This window comes from Belonocnema kinseyi, chromosome 5 (assembly GCF_010883055.1).
Source record: "Belonocnema kinseyi isolate 2016_QV_RU_SX_M_011 chromosome 5, B_treatae_v1, whole genome shotgun sequence".
Classification (NCBI taxonomy): Eukaryota; Metazoa; Arthropoda; class Insecta; order Hymenoptera; family Cynipidae; genus Belonocnema; species Belonocnema kinseyi.
Genome location: NC_046661.1, coordinates 75,037,510 through 75,061,052, shown reverse-complemented (window position 1 = coordinate 75,061,052; position 23,543 = coordinate 75,037,510). Strand labels below are relative to the sequence as shown.

The window sequence follows — 23,543 nt, the reverse complement described above, 5'->3', positions numbered from 1 at the left end:
ATTTTAATTTAATTGGCTCAAATTTCATTTAATCCCTCGGGTTAAAAAAATGGTTTTCAGTTTACTTAAATTCTCTCGAATTTAATCTGAATTCTGTTCACTCCCATTTTACTCAATTCGATTGACGTTCTTTTCTTAAAAAGTTTGTTTTAAATTATATTCTTGTAAATTTTGATGATTTTTTAAATATTTAGTCTGAAGTGTTTCAAACTCACATTGAATTCTTAGACATTTTATCAAATTCCTTTGAATTTCCTCGCATTTTTATCATTCTCTCCAAATCCAACAAATTTAATTAATTTGTCAAATTCCTTTGAATTTCTTTCAATTGATTCTGAATTTTTTAGGAATTTTATCGAATTTTTCATATTTCCCTTAAATTTCTCTAAACTAACTTGAATTTTATTTAATTCATCAGTTTACAAAAAATATGCTTTCAATTCACTTTTATTCTTTTGAATTCGCTCTAAATTCTGTACTTAATGACAATAGACATTTTTTTATTAATTTTTTTTTTCAATTACATTCATTCATATTCTGAGGAATTTTGTAGAATCTCTCGCATTTTTCTAAACTCTTTCCAATTTTACTGAAATCAGAGAAATATTTTAGATATTTTTTCAACGTATTTCAATTAATTTGAAATTAACGCTAAATTTATATTAATTCATTCTGAATTATATGTTTTTTAATTGAATTCTTTGGAATTGACTTGATTTGTGTTGCTCTCGCAAAAAAATAGTTACAAAAGTGATAAATTTATTGGTTGTCATAAAAAAGACTTGTGGACTAATGTTTAAACTAACTTAAAAATTAAAGATTATTGTAGTTGCTGTTCCTACAAAAAATTTAACTAGTTAACAATTTGTTACTTATTTACAAAAGTAACATCGTTACCAATATCGTTACCAAAAAAGGGGTTCGTATCCTGTTAAGACGTTCATTGAGTCGCTCAAACCTCCAGTTCCCATACTACCCATCCCCTCACTTCACACTTCACCCCACCCCGGCCAACTTCTTCCACTACTACGTCCCATCCTTCTCGCTTCCCCAGGTGGAAATCCCCTTCCCCTACTTCCTTTCCCCAGCAATACTTTCCCTTTCTTAATCGCCCTCACTTCCCGTCCTATTATTTCCCCTCGTTGTCACTAATTTCACGACACTCACTCTTCCTAAATTCCTTTCCATAATTTCCCAACACTTCCCCAATTTGTTCTTTAATTTCCCTACTCATAAATATCGTATTTCCCCTCAGTGTTCTACTTCCGCTCTTACATTTTCACTACTTCAACTGTTCTCAGTTCCCCAACTTTTTCCTCCCATAAATTCCCCTTGCCTCATTTCCCATGAATCTAAATACTTTATCTTCCTATAATTTCCTCTAAATCCCCCTATGACCCCTTCCCACACTCCCCTTAATTTTCCCTACCCCTACTCCTCGAATTCCCCTTACTCACCCGCCCCTTATTTCCCACACTTCCCGCAACCTATTTCCTCATTTTCCCTCACTCTCCTTCCACATTTTCCGCATTGGAACGTCCCTCACTTCCCCTAATTTCCTCCCATAAATTCCTCTACCCGATTTCCCCTCACTGTCCTGACTTCCCATCCCTTAATTCCCCTAACCCTTTCACTCCTTACCCCTTACTCCCGTACTTCAATCCCCTCGCTTTCCCTACCTTTTCCTCCCATAGTTTCCGCTGTTTCTCCTCCCCCATTAGCCTTCACTCACACTATGCTCCCTACTCATTACTCCTTAATCCCACTACTTTTTCCTCGTATAATTTCCCCTATTTCCAAGACTTCCTCATTCCTCATTATCGTTCGCTTTCCCATCCCTCAACAACTTCTACTCCCCGGCTCTCATTTCCTCATTCTTAGCAGCTGCAAAGATATTATATCTTTGGTAATAGCTAGAGAAATTAATTTTCCTCATTGAGCGCAAGCGCACGCTATAAATGCCTCGAAAAGAATATATTTAATGCATGCGTAACAAAAAGTAATTTTTCAACTTACTAAATTTTGATTGAACTCCTGTTGGACACAACATTCAGCGATGTATTTACGACATCGTTACGACATCTTTACGACAATTTGACGACATCCTACGTCCGTGTCATTACGGTATCTTTACGATATCGTAAAAACGTCGTATGATCTGACGATGTCTTTACGATATTCTAAAGATATATCTTTCGCAAAAGTTGCAAACTTTCTCCAAATTTATGTTCAAGAAACGTACTAAACGTTATCTAAGTTTCTACCGTTACTTACACTTGACCCCCCCCCCCCACCCACTTCATCCCAAACTGTAACACCATCGTTTTTTGCGTAAAACTCTCCCTCCCTCAATTCGGTAACTCTTTTGAAATATCTCGCCAAAAGTTCGCGCATGCGCACATCGATCTAACTAGTCAGCGCCATCTCTCAGCATGTGTATGAAACTCTTGGCCACCTGGTGAGCGACAGCAGAGATACGACAGTTGCTCTCGGACGAGCACTCGTTCATCAATCCCACCGGTCCACCTGAGTTTTACACGGACGGCCCTGTACTGCTTTTCCACTGTCACGAGAAGGGCTAAAATTTCAGCCCGAGGATGGCCGCGATGTTGTCTAACTGTTCGCGCCTTGCGCCGCGTGCCCTATCACGGTTTTCCGTCTCTCAGTCCAAGGTAAGAATTTCCCATTTGCAACCTAAAAACCCCTGTCGGTCCGAGAAAACCTTCTTCTGGAATACCTAGCGACAGAAACTGACAAAGTGTTTCACGACCTCAAGACCCGGGCTGCCTTCGACCCGTTTATCTTAAATTAAACTTTTCACCGGCGAAGAGGTTATTACAACTCTGACGTCGTTTTCACCTTCCAGTTATGTAACCAACACCCACCTTCACCCAATTTGCATCTTGCCTGTCAGGTTAAGTCACCCGGATTTCAGATTTCACACCCACAAACCACGAGGGAAGACCCCCTCTGCTGTCCTCTATTCTCGTAATAGTTTGCCGCCAGTGCCCCCCATCCCCTGACTTTTGACAGATGAGAATAAAAGAACCTTATCTGGGTAATTTTATTATTATTTATGATTTTGCTTTGCCTGGGAAATATAGTTATATAGGGTTGAGTTCTTCGCAGTATGGGCATTTGTATTCGGTCTGTATTTTTCAAATTGCAGAGTAGTTCGTGCATTAGTCACTCGTCAAAAGTATTTTTAACCTTTTCAGACAACAGAACTAGAATGACAGACTTTTCGGGTTTAGGTAAATCGTATTTGTTTTGTATTTTTTTGGGGTATTTTTTATACTTTGGAACTAAAAATTTCATTGTTCGAGATACTTTGATATCTTTGCTTATATTTTGATTATATAATTTATAATAGAATTTATTTAAAAGGGTATTTTGTAAAGCTCCAAGAAATCTTTAATAGATTTCAATCATTTTAAGTAATTCCAAAGAGTTTGAAATATTTTGAAGTATTTTTAATAATTCCAAGGAATTTTCAAGAGTTTTATCAAATTTCAAAAAATTTTAAATACTTTATTTTTTATTTTATTGGACTTTATGTTATATCTTTGTAATAAATAATAATTAGTGTGGTTTTATTATTTCATTAAATAGTCATTAAAATAATAAAAAGTAATTTCCAAATCTATTTATATAGAAAAAATTAGTTTTTACGAAACTATTAACAAAATAGGGCAAAAATGGATTAAATATTATTATTATAATTATTATTTAAAGGAATTTTTAATCCATTTTCATTGGGTTATTTTAAAAATTCCAACGAATTTTCAAGAGCTGTATAAAGTTTCAAGGGATTTCAGACGATTTGAAATACATAGTTTATGATAATTTAAAATAGTCCAAAGTATTTTAAAGAGATTTCAAATGTTTTAAGGGATTTCAAAAGAATTCTAAAGTCTTGAGTGTATTTTTGTTTAATTCCAAGGTCCTTTTAAGAGATTTATATCGTTTTGAAGGATTTCAAAAGATTTGATATATTTTAGAATATTTTTAAAGTTTCCAAGGAATTTTTAATATATTTCAGTTATTTTAAGCGATTCAAAAATATTTTTTATATTTTAGAGTTTTTTTAATAAATGCAAGGAATTTTTAATAAATTTCAAACGTTTAAAAAAATTTAGGTTCATTTTAAAAATTCAAAGGAATTTTCAAGAGCTTTATAAAGTTTCAAGGGATTTCAAACGATTTGAAATAGTTTATGTTATTTTACAATAATAGATTTTAATTTTTAATTTTAAACGATTTTAAATATATAAATTAATTTGATTTTTACATAATTATATAGATTTTTTATGTAGATATTAATTTAATATATAAATTTTAATGTATTTCAATAATTTGAAGGGATTTCAAAGGATTTAAAATATCTTAGGTATTTTTTGAAATTCTAATAAATTTTCAAGGACTTTATAAAGTTTGAAGGGAATTCAAAGTATTTGAAGTAATTCAGGGTATTTAAAAAAAACGATTATGCGGCATTTTTAAGAGATTTCAAAAGAATTTAAAATATTTTAGGGTATTTTTTTTAATTCCAAGGAATTTTCGAGAGCTTTAAATAGTTTCGAGGGATTTCAAAAGATTTTATACATTTTAGAAAATTCTAAAAGATTCCAAGACATTTTTAATAGATTTCAATCATTTCAAGTTTTACAAGGATTTTCTAATAAATTACGATAATCATTTTAAGGGATATAAAAATATTTGAAATATTTTAGGCAATTTCGAAAGATTCCAAGGAGTTTTTAATAGGTTTCAAGTGATTTCAATAATTCGAAGGGATATTAAAAGATTTTTGATATTTAAAAATATTCCAATGAATTTATAAAAGATTTTAATAATTTGAAGGGATTTCAAAGGATTTTAAAAGATTTTAGGGTTATTAAAAAATTTAAAGAAATAGCAAAAGATTCTCAAGAGTTTTATAAAGTTTAAAGGGATTCCAAAGGATTTAAAATATTTTTGGGAATTTAAAAATATTCCAAGAATTTTTTTATAGATTTCAGTAATTTCAAGTCATTTCAAAGGATTTGAAATATTTTAGAATATTTTAAAAAATTAACAGGAATTTTCAAGAACTTTATGAATTTTCCAGGGATTTCAAAAAATGTTAAAGGTTTTTAAATAACTTGGGATTTTTTAAAAATATTCTACGGAATTTTTAATTCATTTTCATTGGGTTACTTTAAACATTCCAACGAATTTTCAAGATCTTTATAAACTTTCAAGGAATTTCAGAGTTTTTGAGTTTTGAGTGTATTTTTTTTATTCCAAGGTACTTTCAAAAGATGTACATAGTTTTGAGGGATTTCAAAATATTTTATATATTTTAGGAAACTTTAAAAGATTCCAAGGAATTTTTCATATATTTCAGTCATTTTAAGCCATTCAAAAATATTTTTAATATTTTAGAGTATTTTTCAAAAATGCAAGGAATTAAAAAAAATTGTGAAACGATTAAAAAAATTTAGGTTTATTTAAAAAATTCAAAGGAATTTTCAAGATCTTTATAAAGTTTCAAGGGATTTCGAACGATTTGAAATAGTTTATGTTATTTTACAATAATAGATTTTAATTTTTTATTTTAATTGATTTTAAATATATAAATTAATTTTATTTATATAGATTTTTTATATAGATATAAATTGAATATATAAATTTTAATGTATTTCAATAATTTGAAGGGGTTTCAAAGGATTTAAAATATCCTATGTATTTTTTAAAATTCGAATAAATTTTCAAGGACTTTATAAAGTTTAAAGGGAATTTCAAAGTATTTGAAGTAATTCAGGGTATTTTAAAAAAAGATTATGAGGCATTTTTAAGAGATTTCGAAAGAATTTTATGGATTTCCGGGTATTTTTTTAAATTCCAAGGAATTTTCGAGAGCTTTAAATAGTTTTAAAGATAGCTTTTAATTTAAATTTAATTTTAATAGCTTTAAAGATTTTATATATTTTAGAAAATTCTAAAAAGTATTTCAAGGAATTTCTAATAAATTACGATAATGATTTTCAAGGATATCAAAAGATTTCAAATATTTTAGGAAATTTCGAAAGATTCCAAGGAGTCTTTAATAGGATTCAAATGACTTAAATAAATTGAAGGGATATTAAAATATTTCTGATATTTAAAAATATTCCAATGAATTTTAAATAAATTTGAATAATTTGAAGGGATTTCAAAGAATTTTAAAAGATTTTAGGGTTATTAAAAAATTTGAAGAAATACCAAAAAGATTTTAAATATCTTTTAGAAATGTCATGATTATCTTCAAAATTCCAAAAAATTCTCAAGAGTTTTATAAAGTTTGAAGGGATTCCAAAGGATTTAAAATATTTTAGGGAATTTAAAAATATTCCAAGAATTTTTTATAGATTTCAGTAATTTCAAGTCATTTCAAAGGATTTGAAATATTTTAGAATATATTTTTTAATTCCCAGGAATTTTCAAGAACTGTATGAATTTTCCAGGGATTTCAAGTAATTTTAAAGGTTTTTAAATATCTTAGGATTTTTTTTAATATTCTGAGGAATTTTAAATTTATTTCAGTAATTGAATGGGATTTCAAAGGATTTGAAATATTTTAAGGTGTTTTAAAATATTCCAAAAAATTTGAAATTGATTTAAAAGGATTCGACATATTTCAAGGTATTTTAAAAGATTCCAAGAAATTTGAGATTGATTTCAATAATTTTAAGGGATTCCAAATGATTTAATAAATTTTAGGGTTTTTTTAAAACTCAAGGAACTTTCAAAAGCTTTGACAAATTTCTTTTAGGCAATTCAATTATTCTGTTGAAAATTTATCTTTTTTCGGTAAAAAAAATTAAACTTCTTTAAAAGCCTTCTTTTTGAATCGAAAATTCATCCTAGTGGATTTAAAATTCATCTTTGTTGGTTGAAAAATTCAACTGTCTTATAAAAAAATTGTCTTTCATCTTGGAAATTCAACAATTTGGTTGAAGTTTTACCTTTTTCGTTTAAAAATTCGACCATCTGGTTGAGTGTTTAATTATTTTGTTTGGCTAAAACGTCAATTAATTTTTTTAATTCAATTATTCGATTGAAAATTCGTCTTCCTTTTTTAAAAAATTCTTTTTTCATGCTTTTAAAAGTCAACTGTTTTCAAAATTAATTAACTTTTTAACTTAAAACCTCAACTATTTTGTTAAAACTTCGTCTTCTGGTGGAAATTTTAACTAATTTGTTGATAAGGCAAAATATTTCGTCTTAAAATCTTAGGAATTTAAAACGTCTCGTATTTAATTTAATATCATATCTATATTAATTTTATTTTAAATAATCTAATCCCCTATTATTTCACTATTTTCATGAAAAAACACCCTTTTTCGAGAGCATTTTGGTCTGTGAAGTCTGAATTCCTAAAAAAATGAATAATTCCATATTCAAATTATAAATTCAGAACTTTAAAGCCATAATTGTTAAATAATTTCAAGTTTAAAAGGTTCAATTGACCATTGCTAGAAAATTGTTTTAACTTAAAAATTTATTTCGATTGTGTAAGGAATATTTAAAAATCAATTAAAATTATGTGCTCTACATGCTTAAACAAATTAGGTTATTTCAGTCATTCACTCTCTGATACTGCTTTTTTTTGTTATCTTTAAAAGTTTGATGCAACTTTTTTTGGACGTTTTTTTTTAATTCCATGCCACTTTCTTTGTATATTTATGATTTCTGTAATTTTCTTTCTTTGTAATTTTATATATTAAAAACTATTTAGGCTATTGGTTTAATTTTATATTCTTGTTACGTTTTGATTGAAAACATATTTCACAAGCTTTATCTAGCGCAATCCAACTGAACTAATTAATACTTATCTTTGGCACACATTTACTAAACATCGACTACAAACATTTCTCTCGTCTTTTTGCATCTTATAACAAGTAGAAGACTCCAGATATCGTAAAAAATGCCAAATTAACTTAAATTAAAAACACAGTCTGAAATCAAGACTGGAGGAGATTTTAAAACTATATAACAATGAACATTTTTTTCCTTTTTTAGGCGGTGAGGTCCTTCCATTACGAAGGTAAGATTCTAAATCTTAATTTGTGAAAAATTAACTCCTTCAGTTTTATAATTCAAAACGATTTTCCAGGACGAGTATTATTTATTAGAACAAGATGTATTCTCGACCCAAAAACTCATCTGTAAGTTCTTCAGAAAAACGAACAAAAATAATAAACCATTTTTAAAAGAACAGCAAATATTTCAAACCAAAAATAGAAAATAATCATATTAATTAAATTTTTCTCTTCTTTTTTCAACAGGCACACGAAATCAAATCCCATTCAGGGCTGGAAAATTCAACAAACGAGGACCTTCCGTTCGTCAAATGCGCTATGTAAGATAGAAATTTATTTGAAAAAATCTCAAGAAATCGAATTCTAAATCCATTTTTTACAGGGGAAATAAAGGAAATAGTCGTCCCTCCTTTTGGAGCGGAAAGTGTAACCGAGGGAGATGTAAGGTGGGATAAAAAACCTGGCGATCAGGTCAAGGAAGATGAAGTCCTTTGTGAAATTGAGACCGACAAGGTAAACTAATACTCTCTTTAACAAAATATTTTAAAACCCCCTTTTTTTGCAGATAAAATCGAAAAATCAGGGTGAATACTGGACCGGGAATTTCTGACATCTTTTTTTTTTTTTTTAATTTTCGATTTTAGGCCCTTATTTTTAAGCTTTCATTTTTAGTTTAAAGAATGATAAAATTGATTTTTTAAATTTCGTAGCCCGACTATTAAAAATGGCAAAATAATTTATTTTGCAAGGCGAAGAGGTACATTTGTCTACTTTAAACATTTTTATTGAGGTGGAAAAGAGGAAATTTTGGCTTTCAATTTTTTTTTCAATGGGTAGAGGGAAACTTTTTTTATTTGAAAGATTTTGAAGTTACGAAGTTTCGTTTATTTATTTTTTCCTAAATTGGAGGATGCTATTTTTATTTTTAGCATTTTTATATATTTTATTTTCTTATTTGAAATTTTCTTTCCTAATTAGAAGAGGTAAATTTTGAATTTTCATAATTTTCATTTCATTTAAATTTTTTGGTAACAAAGGTTTCGAGTTAAGCAACTGTGAATCAAAATTATTAATTTATTTTTTTAATACTGTAGTCCGATTATCAAAAATGGAACAATAATTGATTTTACAAGGCGAAGAGGTACATTTTTTGATTTTATATATTTTTATTTAGGTGGAAAAGAGGAAATTTTGTCTCAATTTTTTCTGATTTGGAATAGAGAAATTTTTTTATTTTTAAGATTTTTTTTTGTAGTTAGAAGGGATAACGTTTTTTTCTGAATTGGTCGCCATTTGTTTTTCTTTTTATATTTTTATTGATTTGAAAGGAAAGCAGTATTGTAGTTTTCTTTTTTTTAATAGGAAGGAAAACAATTTTGTGGTTTTCAAATTTCTTTCTAAATTGGGAGCGGAAATATTTTTTTCCAAGTTTTTTTACACATAAAATTGGGTGGGTCGAGGAAAATCTGTTTATTTTAAAAATTTATCTTGATTTGGTTCAACTTTTTCTGTATTGTAAAAGGGAAATTTTTTTTATTTTTAAGAATTTTATAGAGTTGAAAGAAACAAAATTTATATTTTTTTTTCTAAATTGGTGGACATTTTTTGGAATTGGAGGAGACTAATTTGGTATTTTTAACATTTTCTTAAATTGGAAGGAAAGTTCTCAATTTTTTCTAATTTTAAGTTGAAAGAGAAAATTTTTATATTTTTTTCAGTTTAATTGAGCTGTAAGGAAAGTTTTCAAGAAGGGATAAAGCTTTGGTTATTCATTTTTTCTAAATTGGATGAGGCAATTTTTTTCTTTAGCATTTTTATTCAGTTGAATGAAGAATGTGTGATTTTGCATTTTTTTTCTAAATTGTTAGAGGGTAATTTTTAACATTTTTATTTAGTTGGAAGGGTCGAAGTTTTGTTTATTTTTATTTTTTCTGAATTGGAAAAATTGGAAGTCACGGAATTTTGGTTAATTATTTATTTTTTCCGAATTGGAAGAGGCAGTTTTTTCTTCTCAGCATTTTTATTGACTTGAAGGAAAAAATTTTGTAAAAAATGTTTTTTTTCTGTAATGGAAGAGGGAAATTTTTTATTTCTAACAGTTTTTATTAATTTGGAAGAGAACCCATTTTGGTTTTTAATTTTTTTTAATGGAAGAGGGAAATTTGTTTATTTTTACGATATTCTTAAATTTGGAAGGAAAGAAGTTTCGTTTATTAATTTTTTGTATTTTTCTGTATTTAAAATTTTTATTCCTTTGGAAGCGAGGAAATTTTTATTTTTCTAAATTATAAGAGGGAAATCTTTTATTTATAACATTTTTATAGAGATTGATGGGACGAAGTTTCGGTTATATATTTTTTCTGAATTTGAGGCCATTTTTCTTTTCAGCCTTTTCATTAAAGTTAAAGGGAAGAATATTGTATTTAAAATTTTTTCTCAAATGAAAGAGGGTAATTTTTTATTTTTAACGTTTTTATTCAGTAGGAAGGAAGGAAATTTTGATTTTCAATTTTTTTTCGAATTGGAAGAAGGACATTTTTTATTTTTAACATTTTTATAGAGTTGGAAGAGACGAGGTTTAATTAATTTATTTTCTGAATTGGACGCTGAATGGAAGAATTTTTTGCCCATTTTTTCTTAATTGAAAGAGGAAAATTTTCAGTTTTAACTCATTTATTCGGTTGGAAGCTAGGAAACTTTGGTTTTCAATTTTTTCTGAGTTGGAAAAGGGAAATTTTTTATTTTATACACTTTCATAGTTGCTAGGGATAAAGTTTTAGTAATTTATTTCTTTATTGAATTCCTTTTTTTAAACATTTTTATGGAATTGAAGGGAAGAAATTTGGGTAGTCTTTTATTTTTAAAATTTTTGTTAAGTTAACAGGGAGGAAATTTCTATTTTCGATTTTTTTCTGAATCAAAAGAGGGACATTTTTTGTTTTAATTTTTTTTTCAGTGCTTCAATTTCTAGTTTAGTTTTGATTACTTCAAAGGATAGAATTTCCCATTCAAAAGTTCGGATTTTTTAATCACCCGGAAATTACCAAGATTTTTTTTCTTCAATTAAAATGTACAAACCTGAGAGTTAAGAGGAGGCCAAGCGATTCTGAATCCAAATTTTTCGCAGACCTCTGTCCCAGTAAGTGCTCCCGGATCCGGAATCCTGAAGGAACTCTTCGTCAAGGACGGAGACACCGTAAAACCGGGACAAAAACTGTGTACGGTAGACATTGGGGCAACAGGGGGAGCATCGCCAGCAGCTGCTGAAAAAATTCCACCACCACCTGCTGCTGCGCCCCCAAAACCCGCGGCTGCTCCACCACCTCCACCACCTCCTCCACCTCCACCTTCTTCGGGAGCTGCGATTCCTCCGCCTCCACCTGCTGCTCGTCCTCCACCCCCACAGGCACCTGCGGCATCGATGCCAGTCGCTGCTATCAAACACGCACAGGTAGAAAAAGCATTTTTTTTTTAATTATTATACAATCATTGGTGTAGTCCTCTGAAAAAAATCCCAGTTGAAAGCACTCGGAGAACCCTTTTTTCTGTTATAACTTGACAGAGCTTGAAATACAAAGTATTTTATTGGAAGTATTTGTACTAAGCAGGAATTTTTTCGCGAGCTTGCTTAATTTTTTTTTTTACCGCAATGTAAAATTCACTAGCAATGATTTTTAATTTGTAAAAGTAGCTTTCTATTACTGTATTGAACTATTTTGGTGAAAACTCGTTTTTTATTCTGTTTGAAATAGAAAGTAGAAACTGCATGTATTTTGTTGGAAATTTACAGTTTATTAATTGATTAAAAGTTAAACTCTTTTGTTAAAAAAAATTTTTTTTAAGATTTATTATTTGATCTGAATATTCATTTATCTGCTAGAAAACTGAGCTATTTTGTTAAAAGTTCGTCTTTTCCTTGGCTGAAAGTTAATTTTTTACTAAGAATTTAATTATTACTGTTAAAACTTCAATTATTTTGTTGCTAATTATTTATTTTTATTTTTTAACTGAAAACGTAATTATTCAAGTTGGATATTCCATCACGTTAGTTAAAAATTCATCTATTTAGCTTAAAATTATTTTTTTTAATGAAAATTTATTCAATTTTTGTTTGAAAAAAAAATTTTTTTAGTTAGAAAAATCATCTTTTTTGGTAGAAATTAGTTTTCTTGGTTAAAAATGCAACTATTTCAGTTAAAGAGTCATAGTTTTCGTTGAAAATCTAAATATTCATAATTGTATTTCTAAATTTATCATTTTGGGTTAAAAATGTAACTATTTCAGTTTAATATTCCATAATTTAAGTTGAAAATTCATCTTTTTTGTTTGAAATTTAACTATTCCAGTTGACGATTCCTCATTTTAGTTAAAAATTCACCAGTTTAATTTTTTTAAACTGAAAATGTAACTATTCCATTTTTGGTTGAAATTTGATCCTTTTTAATTAAAAATTAAACTATTTGTTTGAAAATTTCAGTTTTTAGTTCGAAATTGAACTATTTTGTGGAAAATCGTTTTTTTATATAGAAAATTAATCTTCGTTTTTCAACATTCATAGTTTTCGTTGAAAATTCAAATATTCCAATCAAATATTCATAATTTTATTTGTAAATTTATCGTTTTATTAAAAAATTTAACTAATCCAGTTTAATATTCTATAATTTCAGTTGAAAAATCATCTTTTTGGTTTAAAATTCGTCTATTTCTGTTAAAGATTCATCATTTAAGGTTGCAAATAATGAAAATTTATCACTTTGATGGAAATTATAACTATTTTGTTGAAAATTAATGTTTTTATACTGAAAATATAAGAATTTATGGTTAAAAACGGATCTTTTTCAGTTTTAAATTAAACTATTTGGTTGAAAATTGTTATTTTTCAGTAAAAATTTAATTATTTCGTTAAAAATGTATGCATTTTGTTGAAAATTTGCTTTTTCTGGAGAAAAACTATTTTAAATGAAAATTTAACTATTTCATTTTTGATTGAAAACTGATATTTTTTAGTTCAAAATTTAACTCTTTCTTGGAAAATTAATCTTTTTTCAGTTAAAATTTAACTGTTTCGTACTTTAGAGACAAATTCAAGAAATGAATTTTTATCTTTTCAGTATTATTTTATTGTTTAATTAATCGATGGTGCTTATACAGTTTAGCACTATTTTTTTTAAATAACTATATGTATTAAAAAAATATATTGTTTGTTTCACCATGCTTTTTTCCAATTTATTTTTTACAAAATTACTTTATAATTCTATTATAAATATTGGTATAATTATAAGTTTAATTTGGTTTCTTGAGTTAAAAAATACTTTAAATTTGTTTTCTCTAAGTTACGATTGAAACCTATCATAAGTTCCCGCAGCTAGAAAATAAGATTTTAACGGTTTTTTTCAATTACTATCACTCTTACATTTAAAAAGATACGAAGCTATAATTATGCTATGCATAAAACCGTTTGGCATTACGGATAATATTAATTAAATTAATTTTGAACTAATTTTGCCTATTCCTGCCATTAATAACTGGCTGAATAATACTAAATAACTTGAAAAATACTTTCATTAATTAAAATAAGTGGTCAAAAATAAATTTTAAGCGTTCAACGAGCTTTTTTTCAATTTGAGAATTTGTAAATTAAATTATTTCAGAATAAAATTTTGAAAATAGAACAAATTAAAAACTTGAAAAATTGATCACTTAATATTCAAAGGAATTGAAATTGTATTAGGGCTTTTAAATAAGAATAATGTATTAATATGATACTACTTTAAACTACATTGAATGTTTCAAAGTCAAAACTGCTTAAATTGTTTAATTAACATTTTGTATTACAATTTAAAAAAATTAAATTAACGCTACAAATTAGCTTAAAATAAAAAAAATAATTTCTTGTTATTTTTACCGGTCAAAATGTAAATTAAAAAAAAATAAAAATTAGTTTTTAATTTTTAATAGAAAAGTTTTGAAAAAGCTTTCGCAATTTAAGGATAAAAATTCTTTGCATTTATATCAATAGATTGTAAAAATTGTATTTTATTTATTTGTTGTATATCTCTTAGAATTAGATATAATAATTTAATCAGTTAATTATTATTCATAATAAAACAATTGTTAGGGAAATTTAAGTTGGAAGTATGGCGAATTTTATATTTGAAAATTGGAAAAGAAAACTTGAGATGTTTTATTTTAATTTTATTAAAAAGTTCAGAGTTTTCTTAGATTAATATTATTTTCAAATGTAATCCCAATCTTTGCATAAATAGTTCGACTATAATTGTTCTTAAAGTAATAAAAACACAAATAATATGGTTATAATTTCAGAATTTTTTTCACTTTGATAAAAATATTATTGAAAATTATTTTGAATTCAGAAAAACTTATTTATAAACCATTATTGTTGCATTCTAATTTCTTGTAGTTTAATTTAATTAGCTGAATTTATAAAAATAGACTTAAAACTTTTTCAAAATTATACCTGGAAAAGTCATGGAATTTTGTAACCAGATTCTTGTAGCAATTCTGTTGCCTAGGGTGTCAAGCGACCTTAAAACCCTGGAATTCTCCTTGAATTTTTTTTAAACCTTGAAAATCTGGATTTTAAAAATTTCAAACGGATTTCAAAGACTTAAAAAGGATTCAAGTATTTGAGAAAAGCATGTGGATAAGATTTCAAAGATTTTAAGGATTTTTAATATTTTAAAAAGGCTACAGTAAAACAGATGTCAAAGATTTCAAAACATTTCAAAGATCTTAAATGATCTCAAGAGGTTTTAGAAGATTTCAAAATATCTCACAAATATTTCAAAGAATTCAAAAGCATTTCAATAAATTTGAGAATTCAATGATTTCAAACGAGCAGAAAAGGTTTTATAAACAACGAATAAAGAAAGATTTCACAAATATTCCATAAATATTGCAAAGTATTTCGAAACATTTCAAAAATTTTACAAAAATTTTAAAAGGTTTAACAAAGATTTCAAGGATTTTAAGTATTTTAAAATAGGTACAAGTACACCAGATGTCAAAGTTTTGAAAAATTGTAAAGATTTTAAACGATTTCAAAATATTTCACAAAGATTTCAAAGAATTCATAAAGTTTTCAAAAGATTTCAGTGTTTTAAAAAATGATGTATTAGAACCTAATTTCAAAGATTTTAAAAGATCTCAAAAGGTTTTATTTTGAAAGATTTCAAAATATTTAACAAAGATTTCAAATATTGTTATGGTTTCAAGTAAATAGAAAAGATTGCACAAATATTTCATAAAAATTTCATGGAGATTTCAAATTCAAAAATTTCAAAAAGGATTTTCTTTCATCGGATTTCAAAGATTTCAAAACATTTAAAAGATTTCAAACAACCTTAAATTTGTTCAGATTATTTCAAAATTTTTCACAAAGATTTCAAAGAATTCATAAAGATTTCAAAATATTTCAAGAATTTCAGTGATTTCAAAACGGTTATATTGCACCCCATTTCAAAAGTTTTAAACAATCTCAAAAGGTTTCAATAGATTTGAGATTTTAATTATTTCAATCAAGCACAAAATCTTTCACAAACAAAGAACAAAGAAAGAATTCACAAATATTTTTCTAATATTTCATAAAGATTTACAAATATTTGAAAGATTTCACAAAGATTTCAAGGATTTCAAAGATTTCACTAAAATTTTAAAAGATTTCAAAAGATTTAACAAAGATTTCATTTCAACATTTTTATGATTTCTAGTAAATAGAAAAGATTGCACAAATATTTCACTAAAATTTTAAATGATTTCAAAAGATTTAACAAAGATTTCATTTCAACATTTTTATGATTTCAAGTAAATAGAAAAGATTGCAGAAATATTTCAATAAAATTTTAAAAGATTTCAAAAGATTTAACAAAGATTTCATTTCAACATTTTTATGATTTCAAGTAAATAGAAAAGATTGCACGAAGATTTCATAAAAATTTCATAAAGATTGCAAATTCAAAAATTTCAAAAAGAATTTTATTTCATCGGATTTCGAAGATTTCAAAACATTTAAAAGATTTCAAACAATTTTAAATTTGTTCAGAAGATTTAAAATTTTTTTACAAAGATTCCAAAGAATTCATCAAGATTTCGGGAGATTTCAGACAATTTCAGTGATTTCAAAAAGGGTATATTATAACGTAATTTCATAGATTTTAAACAATCTCAAAAAGTTTAAACAAATTGGAGATATCAATTATTTCAAACGAGCACAAAAGATTTCAGAAACAAAGAATAAAGAAAGAAATCACAAATATTTTTTTAATATTTCATAAATATTTCGAAAGATTTCAAGAATTTCAAAGATTTTTACCAAAATTTAAAAAGATTTCTAAAGATTTAACAAAGATTTCAAGCATTTTAATAATTTCAAATGAATAGAAAAGATTTCATGAAAATTTCATAAAGATTTGAAATTCAAGAATTTCAAAAAAGGAGTTCATCAGATTTCAAAACATTTGAATGATTTTCAACGTTTTTAAATTTGTTTAGGAGATTTCAAAAGATTTCATAAAGACTTCAAGAATTTCAAAGTTTTTCCCAAAATATTAAAATTTTCAAATATTTTAATGATTTCAAGTAAATAAAAAAGATTTCACAACTATTTTTCTAATAGTTCATAAAGATTTAAAAGTATATCACAAAGATTTTAAGAATTTCAAAGATTTTGCCAAAATATTAAAAGATTTCAAATATTTTAATGATTTCAAGTAAATACAAAAGATTTCTAGAATTTTTTTCTAATTTTTCGTAAAAATTCTATAAAGATTTAAAATGTAAAGATGGTTGAGAAATAAAACTCTTTTGTTAAAAATTAATTTTATTTCTGAATATTCATCATTTTAAATGAAAATTCATTTCATTGGTTAAAAATGAGCTATTTTATAAAAAAAACTAAAAAATTTTTAGCTTCAAAATAATAATTTTTTTCTTAATTTAATTTTAGTCAAAAATTCATTTTTTTTAACTGAAAATTTAATTATTAAATTTTTGTTTGAAAAATGACCTTTATTTGTTGAAAATTCGTCTTTTTTGGTTGAACATTGATTTTCTGAACTTAAAACCTAATTATTTAAATTTGTGTTCACAATTTATTTTGTTTAGTACATTTTTTTATTTTGTTGAAGGTTCAACTATTTTAGTTAAAGATTTATTATTTTAGTTAAAAACCCTTTTTTTTGTTTAAAATTCAACTATTCCAGTTGAGGATTCATAATTTTAGTTGAAAATGCATCAGTTAAGCTAAAAGTTATTTTTGTGTTTGACTGAAAATGTAACTTCTACTTCCTGTTGAAAATAATTTTTTTTCTAGTTAAAAATATAACTATTTGATTGAAAATTTTTCTCCTTTGATTGAAAAAAAACTTTTTTGTGAAAATTCATTTATTTCGTTAAAAACTTCATTCTTGTTTATTGAAAGTTAAAAATTTTTGTTGAGAATTCAACTATATTGTTAAAAACTTATCTTTTTTGGTTGAAAATTAACTTTTTTGATGAAAGTTCAACTTTCTTTTCAAAAATTTGTCTTTTTGTACCATTTGATTAAAAATACATCTTCGTATGCTGATAGATAAAATGTTTGGTTAGAAACTCAACTATTTTATTAAAAATTTAATTATCTTTTGAAAATTAAACTATTTTGTTAAAAATTCATCCTTATAGATTGAAAATGTATCTTTCTTAGTTGAAAAGCAAATTTTTTGTTAATAATTAAACTGCCTTTAAAAGAAATTTTCTTTTTGGCTCTAAAATTTTACACTCAATTGCTGATTAGGGGCCGTTTTAACAATGGATGCGATGCTGGTCCAAATGTTATTTTTTTTTTAATTTACGTTTTTCCGCTTTCTAAATTTTTTAACTAAATGCTTGAATTTTTATGCTAAAAAATCAATTTTTAACCAAAAATTTAGTAGTTAAATAAATTTTCATTTAATAGAATTAATGTTCAATAAAAAAATAATTTTTCAGAAAACAGTTGAATTTTGTACCAAATAGTTGAAATTTCAACCAAAAAGATGAATTTTTAACACAGAAAATTAATTTTCTACCAAAAAAGATGAATTTTTAACAAAATACATATATTTTTAACCAAATTATTGAATTTTCATGCAAGAAGATTAATTTTGTGTCAGAAAAGACGAAAGTTTATCAAAGCACATACATGTTTAATCAAATAGTTGAATTTTTAACCAGGAAGATTAATTTTCTACCAGAAAGAAAAATATTTAACAAATTACATGTACTTCCATCTAAATAATTTCAACGATGGATGTGACGCTAGTCCAAATTTTATTTCATTAATTTTTAGATAATATATTTTTGCTTTGTAATTTTTATTTGATAATTAGATAAATTTTAAATAAATATATAAAATAAAAAAATTAGTTTTTAACCAAAAATGGAGTTGTTAAATTTTCATTTAAGAGAATTAATTTTCAATTAAAAAAGGATGTTTTCTATCAAATTTTTTAATTTTCAAGCCTAGAATATGAATTTTTGCAAAAAACAAAGTTAATTTCTAAACAGTCAGTTGAGTTTTTAACAAAAAAGTTTAACTTTCAATACAAAAATTAATTTTTCATTAAAAAACACACTTTAAACTAAAATTATGAATCCTCACCCCCTCAAAAAAAATTAACGTATAAGAAAGTAGTTCACTTTCAACCTGAAAAAGTTATTTTTCAACGAAAAATATATTGTTTTATTGAAAAGTCGTGCACTTGTAGAGAAAATTAATCTTCTTTGTTAAAAATTCGTCTTTTTTCCTTGGATTGAACTGGTTGATAATTCGTTTTTTTTAACGTTATTTTTGAGCTGAAAATTTATGGTTTTGGATAAAAATTTAACTACTTGGTTGAAAACTTTTAGTTACAAATTCGGAAAATTCAAAATAATGTTGCTTATACAACATTTTTGTTAAATTTATTGTTTTTCATGGGATTTTGTTGTCTTTTTTCAAGTCTCTGGAAGGAGCGAGAGTTCAGCTACCCCCAACAGATTACACTCGTGAGATAATCGGCACGAGAACAGAACAGCGCGTAAAAATGAACAGGATGCGTATTCGTATCGCCGAAAGACTGAAGGATGCCCAAAATACGAACGCGATGCTCACGACTTTCAACGAAATTGACATGAGGTAATTTATATTACTCACAAATGTTATTGTTAGATCAATGGTCAGTTTATTATTTTATTTTTGACGCCCCCCCCCCTCCCCACACGGATTTTACGTTTGTAAATTATTTTAAATAAAATTAATTCAGACAATACATTGAATTCGATACGAAAAAAGTTTAATTCATAAGATTTCAAGCCGAAACATATTACATTTTCAACAAAATAGTTGAATTTTCAACTAAAAAAAGGTTTTCTACCCAAAGGGATGAAATTTTCAACACAAAAAGATAAATTGTCAGCAACGAAAATTAATTTTTAACCGAATAGATGAACTTTACAGAAAAAGAGACGAGTTTCCGAAACGAATATTTAAGATTTAAGAAATAGTACAATTTCCAAGCCAAAAGGGCGCATTTTTTCGAAGACAGTTTAATTTTTAACAAAAAAAGTTAGTTTTCAGCAAGAAAAGTGACTTTTACACTATAAAGTATGAATTTTAAATCCAAAAGGATGAATTTTTAACAAAATAGATCAATTTTCCAAAAATTATTAGATTTTTTTTCAAATAGTTGAATTTATAACTAAATAGTGGAATTTTCAACAAATAAAGATGTATTTTCAATAAGATATTTGAAATTTCAAGATAAATTTTTTTTTTGTTAAGAGAGTTGAATTTTCATAAAAAAAAGTCATTTTTAACCAAATGTAGAAAAAAATGTCTTATTATCTTGTAAATTTAAGAATTTAATATAAAATTACAGTATATAGTTGAAAATTAATCTTTTTATTAAAAATTCTTATTTTCGGCGTGAAAATTCAAATGTTTGATAGAAAATACGTATTTTTTGTTTGAAAATTCAAATGTTTGTATACACCGTGTTTTTTGGCCAAAAAATTCAACTATATGCTTTAAATTAAGTTATTGATTTAAAAAATTATCTACTTGGTAGAAAATTAACTTTTTTGTTAAGAAGTCATTGCAGAAAACTCATCTATAATGTTGAAAATTCGTCTTCTTGAGTAAAAAGTTAATCTTATTTTTTGAAAATACATCTTTTTGTGTAAAATTCATGCCTATTTTGTTGAAAATTCGTCTTTTTCAATAGAAAATAATTCTTCTCTTTAAAAAATATATCTTATTAGCTGTAGACTAAACTATTTTGTTAAAAATTCGTCTTTTTTGGTACAATTTAACGAGCAGAAAATTATTTTGTTGTTGTTTCAAATTAATTTTTTAGCTGAAAATACAATTGTTTTGTAGAAAATTCATGTATTTGTTAAAAATTCTTTATTTTGGGTAGAAATTAATCTTTTTTTTTGGGTGATAATTCATCGTATTGGCTGTCGTTTCATCTATTTTGTTAATTATTCGTATTTTTTATTTAATTTCCTTTTAGAAAATTCGCTTCTTTTGTTGCAAGTGAATCCATTCCATTTTTGTTTGAAATTTTTGTTTTGTTTGAAAAATTAACTATTTTGGTAGAATGTTTAACTATTTAGTTAAAGTTCAACTATTTATTCGACAAAAATTAACTACTTGGTAGAAAATTTTGTGGAAAATTAATGTATTTTGTTAAAAATTCTTCGCTTTTAGCCGAAAATTAATGTTAATTTTTGCAAAATTATCATTTTGGTTGATGATTCAACTATTTTGTTAAAAGTCCTACTTTTAAAAATTGAATACGAAACATTTCCAAAATTTTAAACGAGGTAACATTTCATATAAAATTACAAAGTATTTTACAAGTTTCAAATATTCCAGTGATTTCACATAAATACAAAAGTTTAAGGAAAGATTTCACAAATATTTGAAAGAATTTTGAAGGATTTCAAGAATTAAAAAATTTTCAAAAGAACAAAAAAGTCTCCTAAGGCAAAGATTTAGGAAAAATTTCACAAATATTTCAAAGATTTCATAAATATTTCAAAAAATTTCAGAAAGAATTCAAGGGTTTCAAAGATTTCACAAATATTTCCAATATTTCAAGGATTTTAAACGGATACAAAAGATTTCAAAAGCGTATATTAGGACAGAATACAAAACATTTCCAAGGTTAAAACAAGTTCACATTTTTTGTATATAAAATTTCAAAATATTTCACAAAAGTTTCAAATATTCTAGTGATTTCACATAAATACAAAAGTTTAAGGAATGATTTTACAAATAGTTCAAAGAATTTTTAAGGATTTTAAGAATTTAAAATCGTTTTAAAGATTTGAATGATTTCAAAGGAACACAAAAGTTTTCTCAGACAAAGATTTCACAAATATTTCAAAAAATTTCACAAAGAATTCAAAGATTTCAATCATTTTCATTTATTTTAAAAGATTTCACAAAGGTTTTAAATGTTTCAAAAGATTGCAACGAATTCACAATGATTTAAAAAGTTTCTACAAATTTCACAAAGATTTCAAAAATTCAAGCATTTCAAAGTCTTTATAAAGATTCAATAATATTCTCAAAAAATTCAAAAAGACAACTTAAGGCAGTATTCTATTTTGAAACGCTCAAAAAGAAAGTTATTTCTGTGAAATTTTTCTGAGATTATTGATAATGATATCAATACAGAGTTTGTTAGGCTTAATAAACACACTCTTGCAATACATTAAAAAAAGTTTTTTGGTTTATTTTATACACTTTTTACACATAAAAACGTCAGTCAAAGTCAACTCCTCAAAAAGTATATAAGTCCGCGCTCTTGTAAAAATCTCGAGAATGGGTGGACCGAAACAAAAAAGTAACCAGTTGTAGATTCAGTATGACTTGAGCAACCGGCTGAACTAGGATTATTAAAAAAAAATTTTACTACATTTTCTTTGAAAAAAACTGTGAAGATAAACCCCCTTTTTTCGTTTTCTGTTTGTTTTTTCTTCACCATTTTGTTATTTTTGCATTTATATCAGAAATCCTAGTTCATTATCAATAATCTCTGCAAAATTACACAAAAATAACTTTCTTTTTGAGCGTTTCAAAGTAGAATACTGCCTTAAGTTTGCAAAACATTAAGAATTTCTTTATTTATGATTTTGCTTTCTTTAGAAATTGTTGGCCAATAAAAAAATGAAAATTTTCATCATTCAAATGTATAGCAAACGATTATTTGCCTATTTCATGTGGAAAAAAAGGAGACCTGGCAAAACTTGATTTCTTGACCTAGAAAACTGAGAAAAGACCTTGAATTTTGTTTCAAAAAATCGTCAGGACACCCTCGTATAAACACGATTTGTAAATTTCTTTTTACAGTCGCATAATGGAGTTTCGGAAAGCAAACCAGGAGGCTTTCATGAAGAAATACGGCCTGAAGATGGGCTTTATGAGTGCTTTTATAGCAGCGAGTGCATACGCTCTGAAGGACCAGCCGGTGGTTAACGCCGTGATCGACGGTGGAGAAATCGTCTACAGGGACTACGTCGACGTCAGTGTCGCCGTTGCCACCCCCAAGGGCCTTGTTGTCCCCGTTCTTCGCAGCGTGGAAAACAAGAATTTCGCTGAAATTGAAATTGCCCTCGCAGCAATTGGTGACAAGGCCCGGAAAGGGAAAATCTCCGTCGAGGACATGGACGGAGGTACCTTCACAATAAGCAATGGTGGAGTCTTTGGATCCCTCATGGGAACTCCCATAATTAATCCGCCGCAGAGCGCTATTCTAGGAATGCACGGAGTCTTCGAGCGACCAGTGGCTGTGAAAGGACAGGTGATTTTCTTGAATTTCAATAGCAGGCAGAGTGGCGACTTGGCCGGGAAACCGGAAATGTAACTTTTAAAGAAAGGGAAAATTAATTTTTTTTAACGAAAATTCAATTAATTTTTTTTTAATGAAAATTCAATTATTCTATTTTTACATGAAAATTGATTTTTTATAGTTAGAAATTCAACAATTTCAAGAAGCATTGGTGTTTTTTTAATTGTGATTTCAGCTATTCCGTTGAAAATTCATCTCTTTGGTTGAACATTCAATTTTTGACTAAAAATTTAGTTATTCAATTTTTTTTTTGAGAAATTATCTTTTTTAGTTGAAAATTTGTCTTTTTAGGTTGGAATTAATGTTCTTGGTTAAAAATTATTATTTATGGCGAAAAATACAATGTCTCTAGATAAAGATTCAGAATTCTAGTTTAAAATTAATCTAGCTAAACGTGAATTTTTTTAACCTAACATTTAATTATTTAGGTTTTGGTGACAATGTATATTTTTTAGTATACAAATTAATTGTTTTATTTGAAAATTCAACTATTTCAGTTGAAGATTCATTGCTTTAGTTGAAAACTCTTATGTTTGGTTTATAATTAATTTTTTTTATCTGGAAATGTTACTATTTCAATTTATGTTGAAAATTATTT

At 26.2% G+C, this 23,543-nt stretch overlaps 1 protein-coding gene across 1 annotated transcript in view; it reads left to right on the top strand.

Annotated features, from left to right (window-relative positions):
* The first annotated feature begins 2,477 nt into the window (after positions 1-2,477).
* The window catches only part of LOC117172640 (dihydrolipoyllysine-residue succinyltransferase component of 2-oxoglutarate dehydrogenase complex, mitochondrial), a 30,351-nt gene continuing 9,285 nt past the window's right edge, over positions 2,478-23,543 (top strand). The window contains exons 1-8 of the mRNA XM_033360749.1: positions 2,478-2,672; positions 8,047-8,071; positions 8,141-8,192; positions 8,313-8,386; positions 8,449-8,579; positions 11,194-11,517; positions 19,046-19,221; positions 22,447-22,897. Coding sequence (XP_033216640.1) covers positions 2,598-2,672; positions 8,047-8,071; positions 8,141-8,192; positions 8,313-8,386; positions 8,449-8,579; positions 11,194-11,517; positions 19,046-19,221; positions 22,447-22,897 — 1,308 coding nt within the window. The 5' untranslated portion in view covers positions 2,478-2,597. The remainder of the gene's footprint in view (positions 2,673-8,046; positions 8,072-8,140; positions 8,193-8,312; positions 8,387-8,448; positions 8,580-11,193; positions 11,518-19,045; positions 19,222-22,446; positions 22,898-23,543) is intronic.